A 26,623-nucleotide genomic window follows, 5' to 3' on the forward strand; every position below is an offset into this window, starting at 1 on the left:
CTGGATCTCAGACGTCTGGCCTCCAGAGCGGTGAGACACACCCGTGTGGCTTCGGCCCCGTCTGTGCCACGTTGCTATGCAGCTCCCCCAAAGGAGCAGGGGAGCCCATGTCCGACGCAGAGCAGAGCTGGCACGTTGCTGTTCAATGATTAAACACGTGAAGAAAGAAGGGATGGAGGGAAGGAAGAGAGGGTCTAAAATGTCATTTATTTCAAGTGTGACTCAAAGCTGACTTAATGTGCATTTACAGTATTTTATAGACATGACTATATGAATTTTATAGGCCAATCTCTGTCTCTACTGTATTCTTTGTGTACCTCTGAGTATAAAGTGCATGAAATAACTACTCCGTGCTTGGCAGAATTCCTGACATCTCAGGGGCTGCAGAGCCCTCTAATGGTTCACCCTCAACAAGATCTAGCGGATGCCCTCTTCTTCCGGTCCCATTCCAGGTAGGCCTTTTCAGTTCCATCTTCCCACGAAGTCAGCCTCTGCCTGGCTTGATGCGCTCCTCGTGAACATGGGGCTGCGTGGCTGGCTGCGGGGCTCCAGAAGGGGGAAGGGCGGTTGGTGGGGCCTCGGCCGCCCTCAGAACACGCCACCTGGCTGCTCCCAGGCAGGGGGTGTCGGTCCCGGCACGGGCAGAGTGCCCTGTCCAGGTTTCAGATGCACCTTTCCACAAGTGGCCTGACTCACACGGCTGCGTACTGGGTGCTTGTCATGGGCTGGCACTTAGCCCTAGTGGGACACATGAAGACCCGGGACTGCAGGGGTACAGGGTGACAGCTACCACAGCCATTTCTTTAAACCTACCGTCTCTCTCTGTCTGTCTCTCCCCCTTCCTCCCTCACACACACACACACACACACACACACACACACACACACACGGGGCAGGATGCCTCCTAGATTGGGGCCAACACCCAACTATCCCAAATGGATGCCCTTGATCCTGACAATTTGGGGGTTGTGGGGTCCCTTAGGAGCCCTCGCCACACCAGCCATTCTAGAGTCTCCAGGCAGAAACTGGATTATTGCCAAGGCTTTAGTTCTGGAAGGATGGGAGAAGGTGTGGGAAGTCACAGTGTCTGGACACACACAACCTGACGTGTATATGCCTCCCTGGATGGGACTAACTGAAAAGTAAAGGAGGAGCCCCCGGAACGCTGGGCGTCCTTTGAAGTTTCTTGGCCGAAGATGGCCAGGTTCTTACTGCGGCTCATGGTTCTCATCTAGGGAGTCAATGTTTAAGTTCTGAAGAGAAACAGGCACCTGTGGTGGTCACATACTTCACGGACTCCTTGCCTCCTCGCCCTTCTCACTTGCTGCCCCATATATTACTGTCCTGACCATGAAGGTTACACTCTCCTCCTAGCTTTGCACTTGTGCCTGGTGTATTGCTCTGACCCCAGTAAAAGTGGAGACAAAGCTTGGCTCGAGGCCCTTTGCCACTAGAGCGTCTGGTCCCCAGGCCTCCCCTTTCTCCTACTAAGGTGTCTAGAGTAATCTTTTCATTCTCCGTCTCCGGGTTTGCAGGCCAAACCCGAAAAGTGGTGTCCCATGTGAGAAACTTGTGACGGATGGTGGTGGAGCCCTTGGAAAGGAAGAGGAAAGGACTGCATGCACTAAGTCGTCTGAAGCCTGCTTGGGCTTGCAGAGTTCCTCTCTCTATCATGGGTCAGCATTTCTCTGCTGAGCAAAAGCAATTCATTAAGGTTCTTAAGCAGCTCCTTTAAGGGAGTGGGGCCTCTGTATCAGAGGCCCAACTTCGGGGTTTGTTAAAGACTATTACTGAACATAACCCCTGGTTCCCTGATGGAGGAACTTTAGATTTAGAAGTATGGGAAACAGTTGGAAAAAATTTAAAACAGAGCCATGAGCGAGGAACAAGGATACCTCTTGCCTCCCTTACATTGTGGGGGCTAGTGAGGTCTGCTTTGACTCCATTACCTGTTGAAGATACACCAAGTGTTCCAAAAGAAACAGAAGAGAACTCCCTGCCCCTATGCTCCGGCTCCCTCAGTTCCCCCTGTTAACTCCCCATCCCAGCAGGACAGTTAGCTGAAAGGGAAGAATTCCCCCTGCCACCCCCCACTGGGGAAGTACCTCCTAGGCTGCCTGGGCCCCTGCCCTGGGGGCAACTGTTACTAAAAAATTGCCTTTCAGAGGCTATGCTCACAGGAGAGTGCTCAGCTTTCCCCATCACAGCAGCACAACCACAACAACGCATTTATGAAGCACCTGCCCTCAATGCCTTTAAAGAAATTAGAAAAAGCATACGAGATGAGATAATGGTGCCAGGAGCCCATTTTCAAAAGGCCTTATGCCTCTCTCGCAGACCATTATGCCATGTCAGCATGGGACTGGCAAACTCTCTGTAATGACTTCTTCTCAATATCTTCTTTGGCGATCAGAATTTGATGATTTGTGTGAGCAACGGGCCACCCAAAATCAGATGGCTGGAATCCCTGTAACAGCGCGTATGTTACAAGGCCGAGGACGATAATCCACCATGGACCAGCAGCTCAATTTTGATCCACGAATGTATGACCACATTTCTCTCTGCGCAAAGAGAGCCTGGAAACACATCCCTGAAAATAATGCGACACAGGGTTCATCTGCTAGTATCAAGCAGGGAACCCAAGAGCCCTTTATAGAGTTCATTGACAAACTGCAACAGGCAGTAAAGAGACAGGTCAATCATAATGAGGCTGCTGGTATCTTACTGCTTCAGCTGGCCTTTGAGAACGCCAACACAGACTGCCAGGATGCTATGAAAGGGGTAGGAGCTAAAGCCACTGTTGGAGACTTTATCAAGGCCTGCCAATAAAGAGGAACAGAAACCCACAAAGCCAGGGTTTTCGCAGCGGCTCTCAGACCCCAAAATCCCAACAAAAAAAAGAAAGGAAAATTCCAAAACCTGTTTTCAATGTGGCAAGCCCAATCACTTTAAAAAGGATTGTGCTTCAATGCTCCTATCTCTAAAGGAGAACTCTCTTTTAATCCTCCTAAGGATGTATGCCCCATTGTAAAAAGGGCTTTCATTGGGCTAAGCAATGTAAATCAAAATTTGATTGTGATGGGAATCTCCTTTCCTAGGGAAATAGGGAAACTTCCGAGGGGCCCCTGCCCAGGCCCCTCAAACAACGGGGCCAATAATCTTCCAATAATCTTCGGACAGAGACACCCCAGGAAGTGGGAAGCGCTGGGTTGGACCTTCTCACCCAATCAGAACTAATTCTTAAGGAAGGGGGTAATCCAAAAAAGGTCCCCATGGGGGTGTGGGGACCCTTGCCCCAGGGGACAATGGGATTATTCCTTTTTTTCTTTTTTAAGATTTTATTTATTTATTCGACAGAGATAGAGACAGCCAGCGAGAGAGGGAACACAAGCAGGGGGAGTGGGAGAGGAAGAAGCAGGCTCCTAGCGGAGCCTGATGTGGGGCTCGATTCCATAACACCAGGATCACGCCCTGAGCCGAAGGCAGACGCTTAACCACTGTGCCACCCAGGTGCCCCGACAATGGGATTATTATTAGGAAAATCAAGCCTAAGTTTAAGAGGTATTACAGTAATTTCAGAAGTTATTGACTGTGATTATCAGGGGAAATTCAAGTACTTATGACCTGTAAAGGCCTGCATATTTTTCCCCCTCAGACTAGGATAGCTCAACTATTGCTCCTCCCCTACTGGGTCCCCAGGGCATCTCAGAACCCACAGGGAACCCGAGGCTTCGGGAGAACAGGACCCAAAGGGACTTATTGGGCCCAAACTATAACTAGCCAAAGACTACTATTCACTATTAAAATTCAAGACAAGGTTTTCACAGGACTAATAGATATGGGTTATTAATACTATTATTAGTCAACAGGAATGCCCCCCCCACCTTTGGCCTCAAAGAACAGCCCTTGATTCAGTCACTGGAATCGGAACTTGCTCACAACTGTTGCAGAGTGCTTCCATATTAACCTGTCGAGGGCCAGCTGGAAAAATGGGGTATTCACAGCCTCTCATTTTAATATTCCTATTGATCTTTGGGGACAGGACCTACTTGCTCAATGGGACTTTAGGCTGACACTTCCCATTTTTGATTGGGATCACTGCTTGTGTGCCTCCCCTGCCTCTGACCTGGAAGACTTCTTCCCCGGTCTGGCTTGAGCAGAGGCCCCTTAAAGGAGAAAAACTTTTACAAGCCCATCATCTACTTTGAGAACAGCAAAAAGCAGGTCATACTGAACCGTCCCACGGCCCCTGGAATACTCCCATTTTTGTCATTCCAAAAAGACCAGGGAAATGGAGGCTATTACACGATCTCTGAGCCATTAATGCCATCATACAACCGAAGGGGGCCCTACAACCTGGGCTCCCCTCTCCAGCCCTGATTCCACAATATTGGCATGTCATTGTTTCTTTACCATCCCCTGGCTGCACAAGATAGAGAAAAATATGTTTTTACCCTTCCTTTCTTAAACAATGAGCAGCCTAATGCTCGGTTTCAATGGAAATTTCTCCCCCAAGGCATGCTTAATAGTCCCACTGTATGCCAATATCATGCTCATCAAGTCGTACACCCCCTAGAAAAAGACGGCCCTCCACTAAGCTAGTCCATTACATGGATGACATTTTAATTGCTCACCCATCCCAGGATACTACTTTTCAAATTTTTCAGCCTTTACAGTCAGAAGTAACCCCCCTTGGGATGTATATTGCCCCTGATAAAGTACAGTGCCTATCCCCATGGCTTCATTTAGGCTACATGCTTACCAACGACAAATTAGACCTCAAGAATTAGTTCTTTGAAAAAACCCTTTTAAAACCCTTAATGACCCCAAAAGCTCTTAGGAGATCTTAATTGGATTAGACTGTTACTGGGAATTCCAACAGCTGCTCTTTCTCACCTCTGAAATCCTTCAAGGAGAATCAGCCTCAGACTCCTCCTGGTTATCTTAACCCACAAGCCTCTGAGGAATTACAACTAGTTGAACAAATGCTCTCAGACTGTTATCTTTACCGTGTAGACCCTGCATCACCTCCCGGACTTTTTATTTCCCCCACTCCTAATTTCCTTCTGCGCTGCTTGGGCAATTAAATCCTGCTTTACAGTATCTGGAATGGCTCTTTCCTTCTTCTTCTTCTTTTTTTTTTAGTGAAACTAAAGGCTTTTATTAGCTATAATCCAGTTTGAATTCATTTCTGTAACCAGCAAATAAACGTAAACAAATTTACTAATCAAGGGCCTTTTCAGAGGTCTATTTTTTTATAATAATGTTTTTTTATTATATTATGTTAGTCACCATACAGTACATCCCTGGTTTCTGATGTAAAGTTCAATGATTCATTAGTTGCGTATAATACCCAGTGCACCATGCAATACGTGCCCTCCTTACTACCCATCACCAGCCTATCCCATTCCCTACCCCCTCCCCTCTGAAGCCCGCAGTTTGTTTCTCAGAGTCCATAGTCTCTCATGCTTCATTCCCCCTTCTGATTACCCCCCCTTTCTTTATGCCTTTCTTCCCCTACCGATCTTCCTAGTTCTTATGTTCCATAGATGAGAGAAACATATGATAATTGTCTTTCTCTGCTTGACTTATTTCACTAAGCATTATCTCCTCCAGTGCCGTCCATGTTGTAGCAAATGTTGAGAACTCGTTCTTTTTGATGGCTGAGTAATATTCCATTGTATATATGGACCACAACTTCTTAATCCAGTCATCTGTTGAAGGGCATCTCGGCTCCTTCCACGATTTAGCTATTGTGGACAATGCTGCTATGAACATTGGGGTGCATATGGCCCTTCTCTTCACTATGTCTGTATCTTTGGGGTAAATGCAAGTTGGTACAGACACTCTGGAAAACAGTGTGGAGGTCCCTTAAAAAGTTAAAACTTGAGCTATGACCCAGCCATTGCACTACTGGGTATTTACCCCAAAGATACAGACGTGGCCCTTTCCTTCTAACTCTCCCTCTAAGACGTTACCTCCATATGTAGAGATGATTGCAGACCTCATCTTTAAAGGTCGTAAACACTGTACTCAACTTACAGGTTATGACCCCCAGATCATTCACATTCCACTATCTAAGGCTCAGTTTAAAACCACATTGTTTCAAATGCTTTTGTTACAAATTGCAACGGCAGATTTCTTAGGAGAAATCACCCATTCCCTACCCCCTGACAAAATTTAGCGTTGGTTTGGGACCACACAGCTTGTTTTCTCCAAAAGGGTCGCCCACAAACCTCTTCCCCAAGCTAAGACTATTTTTACGGAAGTGTCAGGAAAGGCCGGCATATTCTGGCCCTCAAATATTTCAGTTACTCACTCGGAATTTTCATCGAGGCAACGTGCTGAAATCGGAGCTTTAATCCTTGCTCTGGAAACTTCCTGATGAGTCCATCAACTTTGTTAGTGATTTAGCTTGTTCCATGTTTGTTCTCAAGCAGCTGGAAACAGTGCCTATCAGACCCACCAGAGAGCCAAAAGTCCTTTTACTTTTCTCTCGACTCCAACAACTCCTCTCATCCTCTTTTTATTTATGTGCTCTCATCCTCTTTTTATTTCTCACATTAGATCTCCTAGCGGCTTACCCAGGCCACTCACTCCCGGGAACTCATGAGCAGATGACCTAGTGATGACGTCTCTCCTACAACAAGCTCGCTTGTCACATGATTTTTTTCCACCAAAATTGGTGTTCTCTACACAAACAATTTCATCTAACACAACAACAAGCTAAGTCTATTATACTCCAACGTCCTGATTGCCAAGCCATGGGTGCTACCTCCCCACAGGCCCACAGGGTCCCAACGCTCGAGGTTTCACAGCCAACGATCTCTGGCAAACTGACATTACACATGTCCCTTCCTTTGGAAAACATCGTTATGTACATGTCTCAATGGATACATTTTCCAGCTACATGTTCGCCTCGGCACACACAGGCAAATCCACAAAACAGGTAACCAAACACCTTCTCGTGGCTTTTTGTTCTATGGGCATCCCTAAAACCATCAAGACAGATAATGGGCCAGCTTCCACTAGCACAGCCTTTAAAGAGCTCTGCACTCTTTGGGGAATCACACATCACACTGGCATCCCCTATAATCCACAAGGACAAGCCATCATCGACCAAGCACACTCCGCTCTTAAAAACATGTTAAATAAACAAAAAAGGGGGAAATAAGGGCCTGAGCAATCCAGACCCCACTGCATGACTACACAAAGCACTTCTAACTTTAAATCTTTTCGACTTGAATGATCAATTTCTAACCCCTGCCCTAAGCCACTTTACAAAAAAAATCCCCAGTACTGCGCCCCTTGGTCCTTTGGAGGGACCAAGCTCTAATCTGTGGCAAAGTCCGCATGAACTCATCACTGGGGGCAGAGGCTCTGCTTGTGTCTCCTCACAGCAAGGACTGCTTTGGCTCCTGGCATGGAACATCAAGCCATCTCACGGCCCGGCATGCATCAAACCCGATTCCACCGATAAGCCAACTGAAGCAGGGCGAGCCTCCACCCCAGAATCGCTCATTGCCGAAGACACAACATACCACCGAAATAACCTGAGGAAGCCTGAAGAAAACGACTCAAAAGGCTGAAGAAATCCTACAGGCGACAGGACAAGCCCCCACACCTGAAAACATGTTCCTGGTTATGCTGTCAGTGATAAGTACAACCTCTGTCACGGTGGGTACATTTTACTGTCATTCCAGAAGCTACGGCTACTGATTATTGGGCAGACATGCTTAACCCTCCCCTCTGGAAGCCCTTAACATGGGCTGACGTGCCCTTTCCTGTGTTTAATAATAACTCTAACTGGATAGGAAGGACTTCTTTTCCTTTTACACAACCCCAACTCAATGGCTCCTTCTGGGCCCCGGCACCTAATAACACGGAGTTATGTGCCTCCGTCCTTCCAATTTGTGTTGCCTTGTCTGACCCTCTTTGCATGACGGCTACTCCTCAAATCTGGTTATATTTCGTGCCAAGAGATCTTAATAAGAGAGCCCATCTAACTTTTATTTCTGTTGGAAGCATCCAACGTGGCCATCAGACCACTTGTAAGAGCCACTCTTCTCTCCCCTCCTATGAGAAAAGCACTCAATAGACTCCCTCTTCAGAGAGGGTTTCCTGGGTAACATGTAGGGCCTTCAATCCTCACCTTCTTAAATTAGATAATCATATCATCTTAGATTGGAGTCCTAAAGGACGTTTCACAGCCAAAAACATGGAAATTAAAGTCCACCCTGCCGGTAATGGGAGTTGGATTGGTAGGCCACCTCTCCCACAATCTGGCGTGAGGGGGGCCTCAGTTCTCCCCTTCCCCAAATAGAACCTCTTCCCAGTCGATCATCTCTCTGGAGACTAGGACATTTATTCTTTCCTCTTTCCGTATGGCATGAGAGATCTAGCAATAATCCTGGCAGTCACTCCATAACCCTTTATAAAAATTTTACCGATTTCATTCGGTTGTGTATTCCTCACCCATATGTCTTTCTGTTCGGATCGAATACATCTCTATTTAAGAAAGAAGGGCTACATACTCTCAAACCCTCTGGTGGCCAGAGGGCATATTACACAGGTTGCTTAAATAATTACAATATTACTCACCACAAGGCCACCCAAGTCTTTGTTTTAAAAAGGCAGCCTTTCGCTTTTATCCGTGTCAGCCTCACTCGATCTTGGGAGGAGTCCAAATCCCTCAGTATTCTCAATCAGGCCCCGAGTGAATTAAGAAGGCCACGTAGGTTTGTAGGATTGCTTATAGCCGGCATCATAGTCGCTGCCTCCATTTTAGCAGCTACTAGTGTTGCCCTGCTGCCCTTACTCGTGCTACTCAAACGGCTCAATATGTCAATCAAATAGCCTATAACATAACCCGAGAATTCCAACTGCAGCAAACTTTTGACCAAAAACTACTGGGGAAACTCCAACTTATGGAGGCCGGAATAGAGTTTTGGGAGAAAACAGGAAGCTCTTACCTTCCACCAAAGCCTTAACCGTGGTTGGGCCCATAAGGCCATTTGTGTAACCCCCCTGCTTTGGAACAATTCATTACATAACTGGGAAAAAAATTAAAAAACAGCTTCAAGGTTTTCTTCATGATAATTTAAGCCTGGATATTCATAATCTCAAGGAGCAGAGTCAAGCCTCCCTTACCGCTATTAATAAGCATGAATATGACCAAGATACCCAGAGTGTCCTTTCGGATAATTTACAATGGTTGAGCCCCAGAAATTGGTTTTCTTCCACCAAATGGGGACTTACCCCATCTATTGTATTGCTCACTTCTTTGGTGTTTCTTTTCATAGTCTGTAAAATCAGAATAAAGGTGCTTTCCCGAGCTGGAGAAACCCAGGAGATATATCTGGCACAGAAGCAACGAGACCTTCGCTCTATTAATAAGAAAAAAGGGGGATATGTGGGAAGTCACAGTGTCTGGACACACACAACCTGACGTGTATATGCCTCCCTGGGTGGGACTAACTGAAAAGTAAAGGAGGAGCCCCCGGAACGCTGGGCCTCCTTTGAAGTTTCTTGGCTGAAGACGGCCAGGTTCTTACTGCGGCTCATGGTTCTCATCTAGAGAGTCAATGTTTAAGGTCTGAAGAGAAACAGGCACCTGTGGTGGTCACATACTTCACGGACTCCTTGCCTCCTCGCCCTTCTCACTCGCTGCCCCCTATATTACTGTCCTGACCATGAAGGTTACACTCTCCTCCTAGCTTTGCACTTGTGCCTGGTGTATTGCTCTGACCCCAGTAAAAGTGGAGACAAAGCTTGGCTCGAGGCCCTTTGCCACTAGAGCGTCTGGTCCCCAGGCCTCCCCTTTCTCCTACTAAGGTGTCTAGAGTAATCTTTTCATTCCCCGTCTCCGGGTTTGCAGGCCAAACCCAACAGAAAGGAACGGGAATGGTTTTATTATTCCTGACACAGCTCTCTGGGCAGAGAAGAGAAAGCAAAGACAGGCTGCATTAAGAAGAAACGTCAAGTTCCAGTATTGCTAGTACTTCTGTTTTAAGTATGCAAGCGTTAGTCTTTGCTTTCACAAATCTCAGTCTGAAAAACAGACACCTTGGAAAGCTGTGGGTATCTGCAAGTCAATGGACTTTTAAAGTCTGTGTTCAGAAGACAGGGTCTCAGAAATAATTTTCTACTTGGAACAGGCTGTCTAAATAGAAAACTGAAAATAATCCATTGAAACCAACTTTGTTCAGAAATTTCTATTTAAAAAATGGATGTGTGAGGGGCGCCTGGGTCGCTTAGTTGGTAGAGCATGTGAGTCTTGATCTCAGGGTCGTGAGTTCAAGCCCGATGTTGGGCGTGGTGCCTACTTAAAAAAAAAAAAAGATGAATGTGTGAGATCTGTGAGATCTGTTTGGGCCAAAGCTGTAAGAAATGAAAAAAGCTACTTTTTAAATGATTATCATTCTAGGATGGTCCACGATCCTTAAGTATAATAAATTTAACTGGTCTTGAGATATTTTAACTGAAGTGCAAAATCAGACATGGGTGGGGGCCAAATGGAATAGAAGGAAAGCCTGGCACTAGACCAGGCTTTTCCAAGTTCTCAAGTCCTGGGAAAAGTTTGTCCTTGGGCCAAAGCCATCGCTTCTGCAGCTTCTAAGGGAAATATAACCCCCCTCCCACCCTTCTCAAAAGAGGAAAAGGTAGTTGGTTCTTAAGAGGTTTATGATCATAAACTTAAACTGTTCTCAATTTGGGGCAAGTGGGGAAGAAGTCAGCTCTTAAAGAAAAGGAGCTGAGGAAGAAGCACGGGGTGGCCAGCTGCCTGAGGAAATCAGTGCTCCACCATCAGGAGCACGGAGCTGGGAGAGCCTGGGGGACAGTGGGTGGGGCAGCTGGCACTGGGAGCAAGTCTCCGCCAGAACCCCCAGGAGTGGTGTCTTCCCCCTCCTTTGATGGGCGGAGCCCCCAGCCCAGATGCAGGGAAGCCCAAGGAAGCTAACAGAGAGATGGGGAGGGAATCAGATGACATTTGGTGGGAATAAAGCATTGGAAGAAAGCGCATCCTGGGAGCCACGGGGTGGGCTGCAGGGAAGGAACTAGCTTGCAGGGGTGTCCTTGGCCAAACTCAGAAATAGAACCACCTGACAACAAGGTATTGTCACCTGGGAGTGGCTGGGAGCAGAGACTGCACGGAAACGGGCTTCCAGGGCCAAACTGCCTGTCTGAATGGGGTGGGCCTCCCTGCCCCTCCTGTGAGGAAGAGCCCTCAGAACCAGGGGAGCCCCCATGTCCACATGCATGCTTCCTCTCAAGGCAACAGGTTATAGAAGAACCTTCTTGAATGATGATGTAGGCATCAAATATGAAAAGCTACTCAACCGAAACTGTAATTTCTCAGATCCAGTGGGTGCTGCCGGCTTGGATGGAGCCCTGGCAGCTGCTTGCCCCACGCCCCCCACCCAGGGAGGTTGGGGGCCAAAGGAGAAATCTGGTTCCTCTTTTGCTTCATGTGGCCCCTCCCCTCTGCCAAGTGCCTGTAAGTTCTGTTAGATAAACAGGACTGACTCTAACATTTTGGTGGAGGCTTGTTTCCTCCTGCCACTCTGTGGCCCATAGAAATGCCATAGAATTTTGATTTATCAAGAGAGAATGTCATTTGTGAAGGAGAATGAGCTGAACTCAATTGTTTGGATGCCAGGTTGATAACAATCCTCTGTCTGATGATTCACTGGGAAAGTGAGCCTCTTTTTAAGCCTCCCTGTTCCGTCCTCACCAGCCCTGCCCACATCTGTCTACAGAGGCCGGGGGTTCTTTCTAAGATGTACATGGCACTGCCTTCTACCCCCCGGGTGGCTCCCCTCCAGCCTGCTAGCCTCCCTCAATCTTATAGACCAGCTCCTGCTCGGGTCCCTCTCCAGATCCCCACTGTGCCTGGCTCTGTGTCCTGGAGGAAGACCCACAGGCACAGATCAACGGGCCCCCTTGTCCTCCGTGTCCAGCTGGTGTCAGCAGACAGGGCACTAGTAAGAAATGAGAAGGAGGGAAGGAAGGGAATGGGACGAGGGTATTGGTTCCTGGCTCCCTTTCTCCAGGCACGTTTTGGCTGGCTGTGTCTCTCCACTGAAGGTTACCACTCCTGATGGGTAGCCTGCCCACCCTACAGACCTACCCACCTCTGAGTTAATCCGTCCTCCAACCCGGATATGTGGGTGACAGCTCCCTCATCCCTTGAGCCCGATCACAATTTAATACAGCAACTGCCCACCTCTCAGTCCCTTCCAATTGGCACCAATGGTCCTCACCACATCCTTCCCTGTCTAGACCACCATACGCTTGACTTACTCAGGTTGCTGTCCATTATTGGTCCCCCACTAGGAGCTCCCTTCTCCACGGTGAGGCCTTCGTCTCTTTTGTCCACTTACGCACCCCACACAGTTAGACTTGCGCCAGACACAGAGCAGGGACCCAACCAGCACTTGCTGAGTGCTGAAGGAATCAACACTCTGGCCCCGATTTCATCTTCTAATTGTTTTGGAAGGTGGCAGGGCATTTTCAGCTTTTTCCATAGCATATGTTTGGTTCTCTTCTGGAACATTAATAACCAACAAAAGTTGTATTTGTTTGCTAGTACTGCCATAAAAAGGACCACGAACTGTATAGCTTAAATAACAGACATTTCTTCTTTCATAGTTCTGGAGGCTGGGAGTCCAGGATCAAGGTGCCAACAGGGCCATGCTCCCTCTGAAGGTACAGGGAAGAATCTGTTCTAGGCTTTTCTCCTGGCTTCTGGTAGTTCCTTGGCTTTGCAGCATGCCTTCAAAATTCACATGGCGTTCTCTGTGTGTGTGTGTGTCTGTCCAAATACCCCCCCTTTTAATGAGGACGACGATCATATTGGATTAGTGGTCTCCCCATTCCAGAAAGATCTTTTAGCAAATTACATCTGTAATGACTACATTCTGAGGTATTGGGAGTTAGAGTTTCAACATATAAATTTTGTAAGGATGACAATTCAACCCATAATAATAATAATTAACATTTACTGGATACCTGCTTTATGCCAAGTGCTGCGAATTACTGTATAATTCTCAAGACTTGTTGAGGTATAGATTTGTATTATCCCCACTTTCTCTTAGGGAAAACAGGGGCTCAGAGAGGTTAAGTAACCTGCCTGAGGTCACCCAGCTAGTGAGCTGAGGGCCACGAGTCCATAGAGCCCAAATACCCCACCATCCTGCTTTGTTGCCTAGACCCATTTTCTCATCCAACAAGGGCCAGATCCAGGGTCTCAAGATGCAGCTGTGAACTCTAAAGGTTTTGATTCTGAAATCTGGGTTTGTTGGGAGGCAGAGGGGGTATGGGAAACCAGTAGAATTTTTTTTTTTTTTAACTTCAGTGTTATGGCGTAGTGCATTCCTGACAACTACTGAAACTTACTATGAAGAATAAGGGGCAAGAAGGACTCATGTGCACTCCGTTTCCCCTGATTTGAAAAAGCAGTCTCCACTTCTTGAAGGAATGAGGCTCGTGTTCTACAGGCCACTGCTCCCCACGGGGCAGCCGCTGCTCAGGCTCTGGGGGCCCGTGTGACACTCGGTGAAAGTTCATTCGGAGAGTTAATGCCATGTCCAGAAAGTCATTTCAGAAAACCAGCTGTTTCTGCAAGATGCAATTATTTACAGCTGCCCAAGCCGACGAGCAATGCCAGGAGCCAAAATTAATTGCTCATCAAATGAAAAAAAATGTCTTTCTCAAGAATATTAGATCCCATTTTAACAGACTGTCAAAATCTCAGGAAGAAGAAAACAAATTGGGAAGTCCTTTTTGATAGGTGGCTGTCTCACACGTTGGATGAAACACTGTCCATATCTTTGGAAGCAAGGGAATAAAGTTTGGAAAGGCCATGGGATTTACTGGGTATTGACTCTCAGCAATGCTGCAGTGGCCCTTCCTGCACTTAGAGGTTTGCTTCCACTCTGGAAGGCAGTGGATTCGTCTCCTGGGGCTGTGTGACCACATAGTGGTTGAAAGAAACACAGTCTCCTACAGCTCTGAGGTCAGAAGTCTAAAACAGGTCTCAGGGGCAAAAATCACAGCTGTTGGCAGGGCTGTGTTCTTTCTGGGGTCCTAGATGAGAATCTGTTCCTTGCCTTTCTAGCTTCCCAAGGCCACCTGTTCTCCTTGGCTCATGGCCCCTTCCTCCACCAAAACCAGCAACTGCCACTCCAGCCTCTGCTTCTGCCCCTCATCGCCTTCTCTGACTTGACCCCTGCTTCTCTCTTTCACTATGTAGGACCCTAGCGATGACACTGGGCCACCTGGCTAATCCAGGATAACCACCCTGTCTCCCTAACATCATCACACTTGCAAAGCCTCTTTTGTTGTGTAAGGTGACATACTCGTGCTTCCAAGAATCAGGACGGGGACACTCTGGGGGATCCAGGCTTCTGCTTACCACAGGTAGGCCTGGTTATGTCCATTTTAAAGATGACAAATAAATTCAGGGATGCTGGGCACTTTTCCCCAGGCTACTCAGCTAGTAGATGGGTGGTTAGGATTTGAATTCAGAACTGCCGGCCCTACAGCCTCAGCTCTTTCTCCCCCAACACATTGTTCCATCTCAGACTCCCAGTCTCATGCTGGTTAATCCCGAGGTACTCCGAAGATGAGGGTGAAGCCTACCATATTAAGAACTACTCCCAACGGACTATTCCACATCTCCAGTTCCTTTAAAGGATACACTGGGAGGGGTGCAGATGACTGGGGCCATGTGCCCGGGACCAGTGGACAGTCTCCCCAGTGCCCTGCCCTTTCCTTCACCTGGCTAACACCTGCTGGACCTTCAGTGCTCGCCTTTCTGGGCCCTCTTCCAGGAAGCCCTCCCAGGAGAGTTCATCCCCCTGTTGCATGTGGTATGTGTCTGTTTCTGGATCTTTCTCTCTAGAACACGACAACTTCGCTGGTGACCTCCTAGTACAAGCAGGATACGGGTGTGGAATGAATGCAGGCATGAATGAATGATGCCTCCATGAGAGCTATGTGGCCGCCACTCCCCGCAGTAGGCCCACACGGAGGCCCTGCTCCTCTAGAATGCGTGTGCCAAGTGACCTTGGTCCACTGTGCTCCACACTTGCAGGCGGCAGCAGGCCGACTCCCTGAGTTTACAAAGGTCCTCTCTGCCTCTCCCAGGAGGGTGAAGTCATTTGCCCCCCTTCCTGGGATTAGCACTTCCAAGAAATACTCTATCCAATACTGTGAGCTTGTAATGAAGAAGATCCGGGGCCAGGGAGAGGGGACTGGAAAGAGGGCGCGTGGAGTCAGGGAGACAGGGTTGGAAGCATCATTGCTCTCTCTACGCCTCTCTCAAATGCAGATGACAACCCGACTTTGAGGAGTGATGTGAATGAGCAACCATGAGATCCCAGGTAAGGCACGTCGGGGTCTGGGGGAGCAGTGAGGTCCCTCGACATTAGCTGTCCCCACTCCCTCAGGTTCTGACCGTATCGGCTGTGTGATCCTTGAAAGCCAGTTCTTTGGGACTTGGCTTCCTCACCTATCAGAAGACTGTGAGAGTGCTGTGAAATCCTGCTCTCTGCAGGGATGTTCATCACAGCCTTATTCACTGGCCAATGGCGTAGTCAACGCTCTGTGAGACCACATCATTTGCCAGGCACTGCCCTCCTGTATTCACTTGTTTAATCCTCACCCCATCCCTATGGGCAAGAGCAGTACCCTTTTTAAATTTTTTTAAAGATTTATTTATTTATTTGAGAGAGAGAGAGAGAACGCACAAGTCAGGGGAGGGGCAGAGGGAGAGGGAGAGAACCTCAAGCAGATTCTCTGCTGTGTGGAGCCCCATGCGGGGCTCTATCCCAGGACCCTGAGATCATGACCTGAGCTGAAATCAAGAGTCCGACGCTCAGCTGACTAAGCCACCCAGGTGAGGGCCAGTGTCCTTATTGTAGAAATGGGGAAACTGAGTCAGAGAGCAGTTGAATAACTTCCCCAGGGTCACGCATCTTGAAAGGGATGGAGAGGGGATCGGAATCCAGGCAGTGTGGCTCTGCCGTCCAGGCTCTGAGGGGAGACGCTCGGAGGCCCTGCCCCGCAGACCGCAGGGGGGGAACTGACCATATAACCAATCTCTGAAGAGCCACAGGGCCCGCACGGCTAGTATTCAGTCACAGGGGCGATAATCAGCATGCCCTTCTGCACACACGTTACACTTCAACAAAACATTTCTCAGACAAGAAAACAGGAAAGCAAAATGGAAAGCAAGTCTGGCACGAGGTCATGTGAACAAAAGCAGGGTGACTACCGAGTAAGAACGGAACACACCTCTGTGTACAGAAAAGCCAAAGGGAGATTTTGCCAAATGTTCTCGGGCAGTGTGATCATAGATTTCTTCTTCAGTTCTTCCTGCTTATTTAAATTTTACACACGTACCCTAATGAGCTCGTGATGACTCCTTACAACAAGAAATACCTCACCGACCCCTCCCCCAAACAAACCCTGTTCTTTCCATTCTAGACTGTGCCTTTCCATGATCAATGTAAGCATGCATAGCCACATTGGGGGCGGGGAGTGCATAACCCAAAACCAGAATTTTGTGAAACTCCCAGATTGTGAAAAGGCGAGATATTTTCCTCTAACAAAAAGACCGTGAGCGAAAGGAGGAGACGAACATCAGACCTCAACGCTTTCCTGACACCCATCTTGTTAGAATGACCCAGCACGAGCAAGGAGCAAAATAAAGTGTTCTGTCGAAAGCGAGTGAGAAATGGGACTGGAAGTCTCTGCATGTCTGCGCTGCGTCAATTCCATCAGCAGAAGTCGGTGTGAGCGTGGAAATAAATGAGCTCCTCCGTGGAGGTCAGACAACCTCACTCTGATTCTACCCTCCTCTCTGCCTTTTGGGAAGGAGCCCTGTCGTGGACTGTGTGCCTAAAATGGGAGGCACAGCCCACACACCTACAAGGTGGAAGAGACTCGGACATCTCATAAAAGGGGAAAGTAAGGCTCAGAGACGTTGAGAGCATTGTCCAGCATCACACAGCTGAGAAATTTCAGAGGCAGGATTCAAATCTAGTTTGGTCTGATTGTCCAAACCTGTTGAAATTTCTGCGAAGTTCTGAAGTCTCCCAACTCCCTCCCCACAGTATGTTTAATGTGCATCTTTGAGGTTGAGAAAGAAGGATGAATTCTGTGTCTTCCTTTGGACACTTTTGCTTATTATTAAAGTCACCCTCTGTTATACCAGTCGACTGCAATGTTCTCTCTCCTTTCCTTTGCCTGCAAACTCCTACATGTTTGGGGTAGAAAGATGACAGCTAATGGTCTGGAAACACTTTTAAAGTCATGGCAGTGGACCTTAGGCTCACAGGGACTCTGCTTTGGACCCCCAGGGAGAAATGGCCCTTTTTACTGGGTGCTCCTCACACTGTATCATCTGTGACCAGGTGAGAGTTCAAAGAAGGGAGCTATTTATTAAAAGACAGACAATAGGTAAGAGAGCAAAATATAGATAATATTCTTTAGGTGGGTGAAACACCCTAAAATTCAGACGCCTTTGGAGTTACAAAGGACATGCTCCTTTAAAGGCAAGCACATTTGTTGCCTAGGGGGCCTCGTGGTGTTGTTCACACCCCCCCCCCATGATATTCTCAGGAATAACCCTCAGTTTACTTACAGAGAAGATGGCGGCCAAAGTCTCGATGCCACCGGTGCTCAAGGTGATGTATGGGATCTTTACTGGCGGGATCCCAGCTTTTCCAAAGATGCTATTGGTGTAGAACCAAATCTATAAGAGGAAAGAAAAACAAGGGAGAGTCAGTGAAAGGCAACTGCTTCCAAAATTAAATTCAGGTAGAAGGTGGTCTCCGAGATTTGCTGCTACATCCAGCATGGAGCTGTGTGGTGTGGCTAACTATTTGTTTTCTTCCTTCTCCCACCTTTGCCCCTTCTTCATTACTAACAGAACTGCGGTACTGGGAACAACATATGTTGAGCTAATTGTGGCGATGAGATAAGGAACAGAAATCTCCTTAAAATGAGCTTTCCACCAACGAGGTGTGATCCCACTTTTTGCCCTTCCTCCTTTCTGCCGTCAGGTTGGTGAACATGATGGCTGGAGCTTCAGCAGCCCTCTTGGATCACTAGGTGACCTCAGGACAGCATGGCAGCCCCCATGGTAACTTTATGAGAATCAGAAAAGGTTCCTGATCCACAACACACTTTACTGTCATTCACTGGAAAACTGCCACAATAAATCTATAATGGGGACAATGTGAATGATGCCCTGAGGGCTGTGTAACACACAACCTGCACAACTACACATAGAGCCCCGGCTTTGGGATGGAAGCCACCTGTTCAGATGCTGGAGCAAGGAGTTAGAAGGAGCCTGTGTCCTTGCTCACTAGAGTGGTTCTATAACTTATGCACCAAACCTGGGCACCTTTGGAGTGTTAATAATTAGTTCAGGATAAGAGGCGTAAATCTGGATTGCCCTGGGCAAACCAGGATGTGTGGTCCTGGGACTACTGTACCACCCTTCCCAATTTCCCTCATGTGAAGTTAGGTCAGTGTGGAAGTTTCTGCCACTTGAGACCAAACCTAACCCTAATGACCCTCACAGGGCATCGGACAGTCACTGACTGGAGGCTGGAGACCTGGCTCCATGTTGAACAGGCTGTGTGACCTCAAGCAATTCACTCTGTCCTGCTCGGCTTCCGTCCCCTTCTCAAAGAGGAGAGCCATGCCCCTCCTGTGGGGTGTCGAGAATTGGGTAAGAATTGTGGCTCTTCACTATTTACTTAAAGTTTCGGGTCCATAGGCTGGACGCACGTCATTTGTGTCCTCCCAATCCCAGTCATATCCTTAAAGAGCATGAGTTTGCTAAATGATAGAAAACCAAGCTGTCCTTTACACGGCATCTGACGAGGGAACCAGCCGCCTTTGAGGGTCTGGGAAGCACTTATACTCTGATGGTTATTACAAAGAAACATTAGAGCTCATTGCTTATAACTTGTCAGTCCCAACGCTGGCTGGCCATGCTCTTTGCATTTGGCTCTTACTTCGTTTCTGGAAAAAGCTCTCATCTGTACAAATTTGTCTTGTTACCGGCATTTTTTAGCAAAACATTTTTCATGCACTGGGGGAGAAGATATAATTTAGGACCTACACATATCTACAGATGGCTCATCTTTTAGCGAGGGGAGTAATTCTTCATAAAGTTATAGGCACACTCAGAGGCCGGTAAAAACGACTGCCTGAATTTCTGTGAGCTCGCTGGCTTTCATGCCTCTCTCGGCAAAATGCGTTTTAATGTTCTCGTAAAACGAAGACCCGCTTGCCGGTGTCTGTGCCACATTTGACTGAGTCAATAAATTAGAATTTTAGAGTCTACCTTTGCTTCCACGTTCACAGAGTACAGAAGTGGCTCCCGATGAATTCATTAATTCCCATAGCTCTTAGGGCTGTGACAGAAGCTGAAACTGTTCCGGAAAGCCCCAGTCTTTACCGGATTTGTTTGTATAATCTCCTCCCCTTTGGGAGGTAACTGTGATCTTCAGCGTTGGATCAGAGGGGCTTAAACGCCTTTCTTAATCTTTACCCAGATTCACTGATTTTTAATAGCCAAGGCTCTATGCGTGCCTTTCCTCCCCCAGGCTTCTCTGCTGACATTGTGTTATTCTCTGCCTCAGTCTGAACCCCAGAGCAGCCAGCCTCTGACCGACGGGGTGTGTGTTCTGTGCGAGATGGGCCCTGGCCTCCCCCCTGGCCTCCTTCCTGGCTCCTCACACCCCCTGCAACCTTCCTTGCTTCCAATTCTTCCTGAAACCCCTGAGGGGTTTCAATGTTAGCAAAGAGGGTCATGGTGCATAAAATTACACGCTCATGGAGGGGGGGCGCTTATGAAAGTGGCTCTAGAGTCATTTCATAGTAAATAGGCGGAAATCAGTCCTTTGGACCATCTTGCCCAGTCCAGAGCTTGCGAGGAGGTCCTGCTGGGCTGGTCCCTGGAGTGGGTAGGGGGAAGGCCTGCCCATCACACAAAGTGCCTGTCTCATTCTGCCGGCTCCAGAAGCCACTTCTCTCTGGCTGAATCATCTTATAGAGCAGGATGGTAACGGCCTCTGCCTCTACCCCCGCTGAGGTTTATGTGATCAGGCAGTTTGGGGGCGTTGCATATCATGGAAGCACTGGGAAAGGGGGAGTGTGTCCCACAGCAAACCCTCCCAAGGAGCATGCTTTGTGTTGATCTCATCCAGGACTCCAGCACGCCTGCAGATTGCCGGCAGTCTCCTCCCACGGGGCGGACAGTGGACTGGAAGGAGCCACCATTTGGAGGCCTGCACCCCCGATCCCAACCTCAGCACTGCCTCCGGTGAACTGTGGGTCTGTGGGCAAGCGACTACCTGTCTCTAAAGAAGGGAAAAAGATGTGTCTTTCAGGGTGGCTATAAAAATTTTTAAAGTGATGAAGTAAAGCATCTTTAAAAGATTTTATTAATTGGGGCGCCTGGGTGGCACAGCGGTTAAGCGTCTGCCTTCGGCTCAGGGCATGATCCCGGCATTATGGGATCGAGCCCCACATCAGACTCCTCCGCTATGAGCCTGCTTCTTCCTCTCCCACTCCCCCTGCTTGTGTTCCCTCTCTCGCTGGCTGTCTCTATCTCTGTCAAGTAAATAAATAAAATCTTTAAAAAAAATATTTTATTTATTTTAGAGAGAGAGAGAGCTCGGGTGCCAGTGCAAGTTTGGAGAGGGCAGCGGGGGAGGGAGAGGGACAAGCAGACTCTGCACTGAGCGTGGAGCCTGACGTGGGGCCCGATCGCAAGAACTTGAGACCATGACTTGAGCCGAAATCAAGAGTCGGGCACTTATCCACTGAGCCACTCAGGTGCCCCAAGCATCGTTTATAGAATTGGTATATAACGAATGGTGGGTATCATTCTAGAAGATTTCCATCTCTCTATTGAGACACCATTGGTCTTTGGGAAAGGAAATTGTCAAACAGTTATGTAGATGCTATGGGGAGGAAGCCCTTCTGGGGCTGCTTCTCAGCCTTCTTCTTGGCTGCCTGCCTCCAATGCCCCAAAGCCCTCCTTCCTAACTCCTGACATAGTGTTAGAGACAAAGCACTACACGCATCATCATTTTCAACCCTCTCAACAGCTTGTGAAGGTGACATTGCCTCCAGATCCGAGACAACACACACAGCCAGTAACGCCAGAGCAGACCCAGGCCTGTTTGCTTCCCACCCCACGGTTCTTCCCGCCGCACGGGCGATGTGGGGGCTGTCCGTGCAGCTGGCTGACTGGAGATTCCTCTTCTGTCCATCATTCCTGCCCCCCACTCCCATATATGCCCATGACCTTGACTGCATTTGGTCTCCTACTGAGAGATGTGTTTTAATCCATCTCTCTGCCTAAACTTCAGAAGCAAAAAACCCCCTGATTTGTCTTTGTCCAGAACAAGGTGATCCTTGCAGAGCGTGGATGTAGAGTCTGGACTTAACATACATTCACGCAGAGCATGGATGTAGAGTCTGGAACCACACAGTGGTTCCCCCAAAGACGTTCACGTCCTAATCCCAGGACCCTGTGAATGTGTTACAAGACCCAGCAAGAGGAGCTTGGAAGATGCGGTTAAGTTTAGGGGTCTTGACATGGGGAAGTCATCCTGAATTATCTCGGTGAGCTAGAGATGTAATCACGAGGGTCTTTACAGGAGAGAGGTCAGAGAGAGAAGGCGCAAAGATGGAAGTGGAGGTCAGAAGGAGAGAACTGTAAACACAGAGATGGTCTCCACAAACCAACGGTGAGGTACAGGATCTATTCTGAAGTATAGAAGACAGAGGAGATCCTGTCATTTACTGAACACTATGTCCCAGTGCCAGGGCTTCACCTGCGGTAGGGCTGGGACCCCCTTTCCCTTCATCTCCTGTTCCCATTTTGGGGGCACACCTCTCTCTCAGCCTAAGGGACAAGGAACCACATAAGGAAAAAGGGATAAGGCTGGCAGGGCCCTTGGAAGGAGGCACTAACAGGCACATTTGCGCCCCCCACTGTGATGTTTGTGCACTTGCCTCCTGCAGCCCGCTTGCGTCCCCTCTGCTCTCTCCAGGCAGGGAGGGACCTGCCCAGTGGAGCTGGGTCTGGGGTTGTTTCCTATTATTGGACTGGGTAGGTGCCTTAAATCTGGGAATGCAAAATGCACAGCCACTTCTGGAGGCACACCCTCCATTCCAGCTCCGCCTGGAGTAGAGGGCACACTGTGATCCCCATCTCTCTGACTCCTATGCCAACCTCTCTAATCTGCTCTGAATTTCAGAGGGGAAGAAAGGGGCTTATATACTGTACCCTGCAAACCTATCACCCACATGCCCTAATTTCATCCTCATACAATCCAGTGAGATAAGTGTCTTGCCCCCATTTAACTGATGAGGAAAGTAAGGCTCAGCCCAGGGCGGGCTACACAGCAGCTGAGAGTGGCAGGGCTGGCATGTCAGCTCAGGTCCTTCCAAGCCTTTCCTGCCCAAGGCTGCCTGGGGGTGCGAGGCATTTGATTCCCCTCCTGAGGTGGAATGGGGTGGGGGGTTTCAGTTGGGGCCAGCAGATCTGAGGACTGGGGAAACAGTGCATCCCAGAAAGGGTAATGACAGTCCCTGCCACAAAGAGAGGCAGACTCTTTGTGGCAGACTCCCTGCTCCGAGGAAGGCTCTCGGCTCTCCTGACAATGCCTGAGAGCCTGGACCCCAGCCCCCCAAGCTAGTGTTGCCCTCCGTCCCCATCAGGCCCCCTTCGACCTGACCACAGGGGTGTGGAAATGAGTGACTGCCTCTCCTGCCTCTCCTGGGGCCCACTTCACTCCCTGAAGTAGGCATGAACAACCGTTGGATGGCCCACTGGGGTGCCTCTCAGCGCTCAGCGAGGAGCGGCTCCCTCCCCTGTCCCTCACTCTTCATGGAAATCCAGAAAGGTACAAAGTAAGGACTCAAATTTAAGTAAGGCCAGAACATGCTAGCCTTTTTTTTTTTTTTAAGATTTTATTTATTTGTTTGAGAGAGAGAGAGCGAGCAAGACAGAGCACAGGTGTGGGGGTGGGGAGGGGCAGAGGGAGAGGGGGAGAGAGATTCAAGCAGACTCCACGCTGAGCACGGAGCCCAACTCAGGGCTCGAACCCACACCCTGATATCATGACCTGCGCTGAGACCAAGAGTTGGATGCTTAACCAACAGAGTCATCCAGGAGCCCCCGAATATGTTAGTTTTTAAAAGCTTTTCTAAGAGTGTTGGATTACCTAGGCTTGCTCCTCCTTTTACAGGTAAAAACATAACCTCCCCCTGACCCAGCCCTCAACCAGCTGATACTGCCTCTGAGTCACGTGTCCATTTACCCCTCAGTGATTGAGGGCGGAGGGGTTAAGCGTCTCACTCAGGGTTCCAGAGCTGGGAGGTGGGGGTGTGGGCTGGAACCCAGGCGCCCATGGTCTCAGGGCAGGGCTCTTTTGACAAGATAGTAGCTAAGATTGTCGGGCACCGCCTGTGTCACTGGCCCTGTGCCTCGGGCTGTGCCTACATCCTTTCATCCACCCTCTCGCCATCATATGAAAGGGGTACCACTTTACAGCTGGGGAAACTGAGGCACAGAGCAGTCATGGCAACTTGCCCCTTAGCCCACAAGCTCAGTGCTGGGGGTCAAACACAGCCGACTCCAGGACATGTGCTCTTGACCACAACGTTAGGGCGGCCATACAGACGGGCTCCAGGCCGCATTCTCTCCATCCGGGGACACAGCAAGTTCTTTCAGGGAAATGGTCTCAGTTACTAAGGTAACAGAACATTCAATTCTTGTAATTTGAGTTAGGACGTTATTTGAGAAGAGACTTCAAAACAAAAGCTATTTACAATGCTTCTGACTTGTGATTAGAAGTTTTGTGCAAAACAGTATTTGGGCTTCAGAGTTCCTGATGATGGCTGGACAAGGGAGATGGACCTTTCCGGGGCTCCCAGCCAGCTCGGGGGAAGGTGCCCTGTCTCAGGCTCCCTGCCTCTCTCCCTCCACTCTCCCAGGCTTGCCTCCTTGCCATTTGGTTGTCTGTGGAGGGTGTAGGATGTCTGGTGCTCCGTTAGGCACGGCAGTTACCACACGCATCACAACATGTGGGGGAACAACGCACACGTGTCCTTGCCCTCACAGATCTGGGGAAGCAGCAAACAGAGGCGTTGCACAACAGTTATACAGGTGACGAACCAGAGGGACACACAGCTGCCCAGGAGCACTGGGACACCTGGCCACCCACCGAGTGAACAAACCCAGGCGGCCGTAAACTGCCTCTGAGGGTCCAGAACGGGCGTCACCAGGCTCATCCGAAGCCTGCACTCCTGTTTTCTGTCCATTTCTAACAAGCTCCAGTGTCTTGTTTCCCAACCAAGACTGCAGAGTGGATGGGCGCCTGAGTGGCTCCGTCATTAAGCATCTGCTTTTAGCTCAGGTCATGATCCCAGGGTCCTGGGATCGAGCCCTGCATTGGGCTCCCTACTCCGCTGGGAGCCTGCTTCTTTCTCTCCACTCCCCCTGCTTGTGTTTCCTCTCTTGCTGGCTGTCTCTCTGTCAAATAAATAAATAAAATCTTTAAAAAAAAAAAAAAAGAGTACCACCATAATCCTTGCTATTCCAAGATTCAGGAAGTCTCAGGGAAACTAAGATTTCCTGCACCGGGTGTGACAACCCAAGGACTTGGTAGAAGCAGCACCCTCCCTGCTCCTTGTTCTTCTCACCTTCCCCTTTCTTCCCCTAATGCTCAGGGGCGGCTCTGGGTGCCGGAGGCACAGGGACCATGAGAGGCGGCCTCCACTCACGAGGACAGTCACGGTGAGAGGAGTGGCAGCGTGGGTGTCGGAGCTGTTGTGACCACCCCAGGGAGGGGGACGGACTCTGTAACCAGGAGGCTCCTCGCCGGTGAGAGACAGAACATTCGCGCAGAAGTCTGGTTTTCATGCAAAGGACAAACTGCTCAGGAGGAAGGCAGTTGCAGAAAATAAGGAATTTTAAGTGACAGGTCTAATTTTAGAGGAGGGAATTTGAAAGCCATTGTGAGAGGGAAAAAACAATCCCACACTGAAAAAGGATTTAGAAACAACTAAATGTTAAATCCAACTTCCCCTTGATTTCTAAGGTATGAGGAAACTATTCGAGGACTTCTTAGCAAAAATGCACTGGGCAATATGTATTGTTCGCTTAATACGGTGATTCTCCCCTGGGGGCAATTTTACCCCCACAGGACATTGGGCAACGTCTGATGTTGTCACAACTGGTGGGGTAGGCTACTGTCATCTGGTGGGCTGAGGCCAGGGATGCTGTGAACTGTTCTATAGTACACAGGACAGACCCCCTTGACAAGGGATTTTCTGGCCCCAAATGTGCATAGTGCTGAGGCTGGGAATGGCTGGGTTAGTGCAGGCACCTGGGGCTTAGAGATGGGCTGGCCAAGCCTGGGCAGGTGCTCCAGAGCAGGATACCTGGGGCCAGGAAGTGTGAGTTTGACAGCACAGGCATCCCTCCCACTGTGACCCTAAGGAAGTCCTTGGCCCTTTGTAAACCTCATTTCTTCTTCTAGAAAATGAGGAGGCACCACTTACTGTGCAGGACATTTGGGGTTGGAATAAAGTGATAAATGGGGTGATGCCTAGCAATATTTGCAATGTCTTAAACTATAGACCATGTCCCCCCCAAGTAATTTCTGGGACAATTAAGGGAAGAAAGCAAGTTTTCAAGGGCATTTGAAGTTTTTCATCTGGTAGACAGCGGAGGTACAGGGGAGAACTGGACTGAAGCACAGGACAGTGGGGCTCTGAGGCTGAGGTGGCTGCTAACCAGTGTTTGTCCTTTTGTATGTAAAACAGAGGACGTAGGACTTGTCCCATTGGCTGCCTATGGATGACCTGGGAACACAGCCCAGTGACACATACGGGGATGCTCAAAGGGGGCCTTGGGGACCCTCCCTGCTCAGGGCTCAAATGGCCAGACCTTGTAGCCAAATGGTTGGGCTCAAATCCCCTTTCTACCACTTGTAGCTGTGTGACCTAGGGAAAGTCTCTTAACGTCTCTGTGCCTAACAGTGGTGTCTAACTCATAGGACTGTCATGGGGACAACTTCCGGCTCCTGTTAAGTGCTAAATGAATGTATGCTTTATCATTATTACAGCTGATTAGACAGAGGCTAGGGGAGGGGAGTGATTGGCCTAGGCTTCCCACTGCAGGCTTGCGGCCACAGTGAGACAGATATGGGTCCAGAGCTTTTTGCTCTATTTCAAGTTAAGCATGCTAAGCAGGAAGTATTACTTCTGACTTAAAGATTAAAAATAAACCTAAACGAACAATAAATAGGAGACTACCTCAGCATAATAAAGGTGATACATGACAAGCCCAGAGCTAACATCATACTCAGCTAACATCCTATCATAATATCATCATACTCATCAAACAGAAAGCTTTTCCTCTAAGATCAGAAACAAGACAAAGATGTCCACTCTCACCACTTCTATTCAACCCAGTACTGGAAGTCCTAGCCAGTGCAATTAGACAAGAAAAAGAAAAAAAGTCACCCAAAGCAGAAAGCAAGAAGTAAAATCATCACTGTTTGCAAATGACATGATC

General features: G+C 48.8%; 1 protein-coding gene across 24 annotated transcripts in view; it reads right to left on the reverse strand.

The window, feature by feature from the left end:
• SLC2A9 (solute carrier family 2 member 9) overlaps nucleotides 1-26,623 on the reverse strand; it is a 255,791-nt gene that overhangs the window by 68,940 nt on the left and 160,228 nt on the right. For all 24 annotated transcript variants that reach the window (XR_007187921.2, XR_007187922.2, XR_007187923.2 and 21 more), the window contains one exon: nucleotides 17,651-17,761. Coding sequence is in view for 21 of the 24 variants with exons in the window: in XM_048212108.2 (XP_048068065.1) it covers nucleotides 17,651-17,761 (111 nt within the window). In the remaining 3 variants the exon portion in view is untranslated. The remainder of the gene's footprint in view (nucleotides 1-17,650; nucleotides 17,762-26,623) is intronic.

The sequence above is a fragment of the Ursus arctos genome, unplaced genomic scaffold (genome assembly GCF_023065955.2).
Source record: "Ursus arctos isolate Adak ecotype North America unplaced genomic scaffold, UrsArc2.0 scaffold_9, whole genome shotgun sequence".
In the NCBI taxonomy this organism is placed as follows: domain Eukaryota; kingdom Metazoa; phylum Chordata; class Mammalia; order Carnivora; family Ursidae; genus Ursus; species Ursus arctos.